We start from the raw sequence: 7274 nt of genomic DNA, 5'->3' as shown, positions 1-7274 counted from the left end.
AGAGCTGGATGGGAAAATTTTCTTCTAATGTCAACCTGTTGTTCAGCTACAATGAAGGAACAGGTCAGCAATTTGCTAGTCAATTCAGCAGAGAACACATAAGAGAAAATAAATGGTTTAACCAAAGCATCTGCTGGCTATCACCTCCCAAACAGAGCAGCACCATTCACTGTGATATTTATTATTCAGATAACCAGGGATGCTCTTGGTTAAGGTTGCCAATGGCTACCTGATAGACAATGCACCACCCGTTGTCTTGTTAGCTTGGATATTTGGGAACAATCTAATTGCTTGAACATCTCCATGTAGACATACCCTTTATCTTACTAGTCTCTATTTAAAACACTGTGATCTGTGAGAGGTTTGCTCTGTGTGATGCTGCTTTCTCCATGCATTATTTGTTCTGCCTATTTAAACTAAAAACTCCAGAGATTGTCCCACTGCTTGTTTGTGCAGCACCTGGTAGAGTAAGACTGAATGTATAGCCTGATCAGGGCTATACATTCAATAGTGATGCATCTAATGACATCATAATACGATAATAACATTCTTCATTTTTCTTCAGACATGCACGGGACATTTGTCATCCTGATGCCCCTCAGCCTGATATTGATGATTTTTGGAGGAATGACTGGATTCATCAGTATTCTTGCCAGGGCCTACCTACTGCTTGTAATGACTGGGCTGCTTTTTCTTTTTGGAGGTACCATATCAAACTCCTGGCTTAATCATTTTAGATAGTAAAAAATTACATCTGGGAAACGGTATTTTGCCTTCTAGGGAAAAGAGTTAGGCAAGAATCTACTTTCAGAATGCTGCCAGTGTTCAATCACTTCGTGTCTAACTCTTTTCCTGTTGGGGTTTATTTGACAAATATGATGAACTTGTGTACATTTAATATGGGTTATCTTTGCTGTAAAATGACATGAGAGTTCTTCTGTAACCCCAGTGAGATGGGGCTTTATTCATAACAGCAACAAACAGGGTCCTAATCCTTGCTCCAAACACAGGTGTGACGGGAGTGGGTCTCAACCCATAGTAGTCTGACAGGGGTCCTGAAAACACTGCTCTGTAAAGTCAGCCTAGGCATGAACCCCTTCGTTTTTTTCTGTCATTAGCTGGACTAAGAATGGCAGCACTCTTCGCATAGAAGAAGAGTGCAGTTACTCTACCCAAAATCCACTAAAATACACTAAAATCCCCCAAAATCCACTGCTGCTGCTGCTGCTGTCTTGGCTGCCTGTTACCTACTAGCACCGGACTCTTCTGTCTTCATTTCCTAGTGACACTGTCACATAACCAACCTTTTGCTGGGGTGGAAATTCTGTTTTGCTCTTATTTTTGTTGTTTTTATTCAGATTAGTAAAGTTAAATTTAATATTTTGAAATGCTCACAAACAAAAACCCGAAAAAGTTATTTTAGTTGAAGTGTAACATTTCATTCTGAATTGAGTGAAACTCTTTTAAAATCTGTGTTTTTGTCATTATTTTTTGTGGTAACCAAAACCCTCTGTGTTTTAGAATGCCGTTTATGAATTTAAAAGCAAGACCGAACTTAAATATGTCTCCATTTTCTTCCCCAAATAGACTTTCAGTTTCACAATGAAACTTGAAACAGAGTTTTTTTTTTTTCCAGCAGAAAATGGAACCCTCAGCATTGGTCCTTACCACCTGATCATATAGTCCTGTTTCTATGAAGAGAATGACTGGAGATTGCTGGAAATAAATGTGCAGCTGTTTGTTTCCAAGTCTTGGCTGACCTTTGCAGTCTGAAATGCTTTTACAAAGACCAAGCAGCCCCCTTATGTTTTTCCTTTGTGAAAAATATAATTCTGTTTCCTTAGTACATCAAAAAGCTATATCCACTAAAAAAGGTGTACTTAGGCAATTTGGAATCTGATGTAAATAGAAAGTGAAAGATGAAAAGCTGTGAAGTACAGAGCATAATTGTCCTGCTGAGGTATGGAGGACCATGCATTCCCAAGAACCTTGGTTTGCAAGGAAGGACGAGATGGTATGAGGAGTGGTGTTAGATTTATTCTGAAGATGCAACTAATGCTGTGTCCCAGGACAGCGTGGAAAGACTGGAGAGTGGCCTTTGATGTGAGGTCAAATTATCCTCCTGCTCAAGCAGTGTGGTCTGGCTGGTTCAGCTGCTCTGAGGCTTGTTATATGTAACAGTTAAGCACATTTATATAGGTTTTTTTTTAGTTCATGAAGTTTGGTATTGATCAGATAATGCTCTCCAGATAAAAAATGCTTCATGGTGCAGTCCCAGAAACTGCAGTTTGGGTTTTGTGAAAATACTGGAAAGGATGTGTTCCAAAATCCAGGATATTCTACTTCCCTATCTCCTAAATATGGCCGCATTTGAGAAAGATCACAGAAGCCAACAAAACTTGTTGAAAACTTCAGCAAAACTGTCATTTGCATTTCTGCTGCCACAAAGTATAGAGAAGCACAGAGTAAGACACAATCATAATAGTATGGTGTAAATGGGGAATGTGAATGTGGATTTTGACTCTTGGATGATGCAGTACTCTTACTTTCCTTCTTCCTGACCTTCCTATCTTCCTGACAAAAGCGCATACACACCTTGACTTGTACTTTACTTTAACATAAAGCCAGATCACTCTTAGAAGATAAGGCACTATTTTGTCCTAAAAGTGTTCCAGTATCTTTTGCTGTGGGCCAGTCTGCTGTTTCAGGGAGTTCCTAACTCCTCCTTCCTGCCCGTGATCCAGTACAGGTGTGAGGTTCATATTCTTGACTGTCATAGATGCCAGGTACATAATCTACCACCTACCTTTCTGAAACGCGCCATTCCCACCTTGGCCAGCTTCTGCACAGCCCTTTCTTCTGAAAACAACTATCTCTTTGATCAATTGCCTTCAGTAATTCATTTCTAATCTGCTCCAATGATATCTCTGGATCGATTATTAACAAGTGCTGAAGGGCCAGGATCTCACAACACCTGGCAGTGAGGACCAATATGTTTATACAGAACAATCAAAACTTAGGATGCCTCAAACTAGAAACCAACCTAAATTCAAATTACTAACCTGAAGTGCAAGGATGTTTTTCTCCATGGGATTTCTCATGTAAAAGGAGACAACTGTACATAATGCAGAGCAGTGAGAAATTAGCATTCATTATAACACAGTATTGCAAACAGATATGTATATATATTAGATATCTGTAAAAGACTACACTTATAGGCTTACTGTTAAACATTTTGAGTTAGTATTTAACAATTACAGTACATTATAATACATCAAATCGAATGGGCAGAACTAACCCTCACTTTACTTCCATTCTTCTTGCCTTTGCAGAAGAACAGCAGCTTCAACTAGATTTGAAAGGCTAATCAGGGGGCTAATCAGGAATCCTGCCTGAGTAGATAAAAATGGAATGTTAAAGGAACCCCAAGAGGTGTCAGACTAAGTAGTTTTAATTTCTGCAGGAGATCCTAACTAGCTGAATATGTTTTTCTTTCCTAGCTCTTGTCACACTTACTGGGATCAGCGTCTATATTGCGTATTCAGCTGCTGCCTTCAAGGAAGCGGTTTGCCTGCTGAGGAGTAAGGATCTCTTGGTGGAAATCGACATCAGATTTGGCTGGTCTTTGGCACTGGTGTGGATCTCCTTTGCTGCGGAAGTGCTCACCGGCGCTGTGTTCCTCCTGGCAGCAAGAGTAGTGGGCTTGAGACGGCAGCGTGAGCAGACGTTGTGAACAGCAGGCAGCAGTGCCCTGCGGAACGTTGCAGGGCCCAGGAACGTGGATCACTGGGTCTGTCCGCTCCCTAGGGATCATGAAGCACTTGGGCTGTGACTGAGTCTTGACGTTGTCGTAAACTCTTCCCCTCACAAAACACAAAGATTCTGATAAAGCTGTAAAATATTCCAAATGCTCTCAATAAGGAACGCTTTGTGACTTTAGAAGAAAGTGCATTATACTGTTAATACTTCCAAAGCAATTTCAGCTGACAACTCATGAGACATCTCCATTCATTGCTTAGAAGATGACAGATTTCTTGCTCTCTTCTCCTTTCTACTGTCATAACAAAGTACCTCAGAGTGCTTTGCAGGCCAGACTGCACAGTCCAGTTAGGCTTGGTTTTCTTTTCTGAGTCTCCTATGAAGTAAGCCCAGGGTCTCAGACATATTGACAGCCTTTGTTCATCAGAAACTGATGAAATTGTTAACTATGTGTGACCTTTCTGCAGCCTTTGGAGGCCCATAGAGGTATAATACAAATATATGTATACTGGAAACCAAGGAGGCAGTGTTAAGGTAAGTATCCTCAATCAGTAATTCACACCTTAAGGCAGTTTTGTTGTACAAATAAGACTGCAGGTAAAGATAGAAATAGGAAATACTTCAGGCTGTTTGAAGAACTTCAGTCAGAATCCCCAGCACTAGGACAGTGCTAGAAAATCTACTGAGATAAACATACTTTTTACTCTGGTGTTACTTGCTTTCCTTTATTTTTCTTTTCCCTCATGTCTCTCCAAAGAGATTGTCCTCTCTCCTCCATCACAGTCACACTCTTCCTTTAAGAAAAAGAAATAAGTCCATCTCCAAAATAAGCTTTGGTGCTATGATAAAATGAAGGGATATAAAGTCTGGATGCCTTGAATGACTTGATATTAGTTATCCTGCAGACAGTAGTGGCTGTGGTTCCTAGTGGCTGTGGTGAAGCTCTGCTGAAGTGCAGTGTAATGGTGAGTCTGCTTCAAGAGAAGCCACCCCTGCTTTTCAGATGTTTTAACAAACTGCTGAAGCCAGTCCCAACCTGACAGATGGTCAGACTACATGGAAGCCCATAATTATCTCTTCTAACTTATTAGCTGCTTTTTCCATTTAGTCACCCAGAAAACCTATGTGATAGTTTTCCAATTTTTACTTAGCAATTTTGATGATGCTTCGTTATATGAAATCAATAACACGCTCTGTGCTAAAAGATGTTTAACTTGTGCTAAAAACACCTGAATAAAACTGGTCATTTAGGACACCTGAATTTCATCTTACATGCAAATAATCTTTTTTTTTTCCCTCTGGCTAATAGTTTTTAAGATAGTTTACATCTGGTCCCACTGATATTCTTATTTTTTTTTTCTCCAACTGCTGTGGCCTGGGCTGACCTGAATGAGTTAATAGCTCCGCTATGTTTCTACTAGATCAGGAATTTCTGGAAAGTTCTTGCGTATTCTACTTCAAGACTGTGATTCAGGAGCCCAAATTGTGTTTTGAGCTGTGTCAACAAGGCACACTGTACTCTTGGGCAAGTCCCTTGCCATTTCTACTGTAGTGGAAAGATGCTTCCTCCAGTGCAAAAGGCATAATTTACCTACCTCTGTTAAACAGGAAAATAATTTTCTCATTGTTTCTTGTGCCAAAAATTGCATGTTTACTCATAGGGAAGTATCTACTGAGCTCAGCTCTGACCTTAGTCCCAACATACCAAGTGTTTTAGAAAAAAAATGCTGAGAGACAGCTTTCAGGAAACATTATTATCATGTTGTGAATGGAGACCTGAGGCAGAAAAGGATTCAACTGCCCAAAGTCATAGGGAATCAGAGTTTCTGTAACCCAGGCCTTAGCTGGGGGACCTTTCTTGTCATGAGGATCAAGTCAGAAATTCTGAAGTTAGGTGACTGAGCAGTATAAGTTCTGTGAACAGCCAGTACAATTTGTACTTTTCAATAGCTTTCACCTTAATTTTTCACATATTTTCCATGTTTCCTTGCATTGGGGTTGTACAGTGGAGTCAATTGATGAGTTAAAGCAAATCAAATCAGCTCTGGCAAGAAAAACAAATTCCATGTACTTAAATGAATTATTTTACATGTCTTATGCAAAATGTAAACTCTGTGTTTTAGTTGCTGGTGAAGCTATTTAACATTATCACACTTCTTGTATATTAATTTGCATATTAATGTTTATTATGGATATTCTTTTATGGTGGTTTTGAATGGTGAAAAATTAAATAAAATGATAGCTGGGAATTATTTACAAAAATATGAAAGATCTAAAATACGTATTTCTCAACTTTTTTTTCCTGCAGATCTATTCTACAGTTAATGTGATGCTTTTGAAGTGCCTGTGTCATATGTGGTAGGTACTTATCAGATACGTATGCAGCTGCAATAAAAATTCTCAGATGATCAAGAAAGATCACAAAGATCCAGTTAATTTGTCATTGAATTAGTTATTTGCATTTCTGTGGATTTATTAGATTTCTCATTCTGGCTTTTTGCAATCCCTAGCACAATAGTAATAAAAAGTGTTTCCTGCCCCGTAGATTTGTATAATCCCTAATTTGTCTTAAATTCATTTAGAATACCAAAAGAAAAAAGTATGGAATAGTTCTATGAAATTTGAAGGATTAGACTAGAAAGGGAAAATTTTGGAGAGGATTTCATCTGATTTAATGCAAGTGTTCTTACCAATTTCTTAATCATACTGAAACTATCAGTTATTTAATATCCAGTTGCGGCCACATTTTCTCGAACATGCGTTACTGTCCTTGGAATCAGCACAACCATACTCAAGAGGGTCTCTCCTGAGCCTCAGCACTCCCAATTTGACTCAATGAACATGTTCATCAGCCACGCAATTGAAAACGCTCAGTGATTTGGCCAAAAAAATTTGGAGGCCAAAAAGTGCTACCTTGAGGGCCACATTTGACCTGCAGGATTCCACACTAGCCCGTCTTCAAAGTGCTCTTTCCCACTTTCTGCCACTGCTTTTCCCAGCTGTGTTACTGTCACCTTCAGGACACCATCTGCCACCACTGCCAGGAAATGCAGTAGTGGCAGATGCTGCTGTTAGCAGGGGCAGTCTCCACTACTGGGCTATATCCTGCTTTGGTGAAGTATGTGTATTGCTAGTGACCATAGCTGGAATTTGGGGACTATGGACGCTTTCATCTTCTGTAGTTTATTGATTTGCACAGAATCAGCAGTCTCTGCTGACATCTTGTGGCACCACTGAGCAGTTGGCTGAATTTGGAAAGAAACCATTTTAACACATGCTGTTTTCCGTATGACTTTAAGAGCAGAGGAGACTTCTATGCTCACTGGACCCTACCTCTTTTTTTTTTTCAGTAGTGCACAGAGTCTCATTTAACAACTGCTAAATTCCAGTCAGTAACTTAGTGCTTTAGGATGCAGCTCCTAGCATCTGGTCACCTTAAATTGTCAAATGATGGGAAACATAGCATTGAACTTTCTTGTTTTTAAAAAATATCACAAGACATTGTTAAATCTTTT

General features: G+C 39.5%; 1 protein-coding gene across 1 annotated transcript; it reads left to right on the top strand.

Annotated features, from left to right (window-relative positions):
* The first annotated feature begins 567 nt into the window (after positions 1–567).
* On the top strand, positions 568–3733 carry LOC104565403 (transmembrane protein 114). The gene is made up of 2 exons (XM_088534578.1): positions 568–703; positions 3501–3733. The coding sequence occupies exons 1-2, from the start codon at positions 568–570 to the stop codon at positions 3731–3733; spliced, it is 369 nt and encodes a 122-aa protein (XP_088390704.1).
* Positions 3734–7274: the final 3541 nt, after the last annotated feature.

Source organism: Tinamus guttatus, unplaced genomic scaffold, assembly GCF_059628265.1.
Source record: "Tinamus guttatus ecotype Peru unplaced genomic scaffold, ASM5962826v1 Tinamus_guttatus_pri_ptg000574l, whole genome shotgun sequence".
In the NCBI taxonomy this organism is placed as follows: domain Eukaryota; kingdom Metazoa; phylum Chordata; class Aves; order Tinamiformes; family Tinamidae; genus Tinamus; species Tinamus guttatus.
This window is presented reverse-complemented; position numbering and strand designations above follow the sequence as displayed.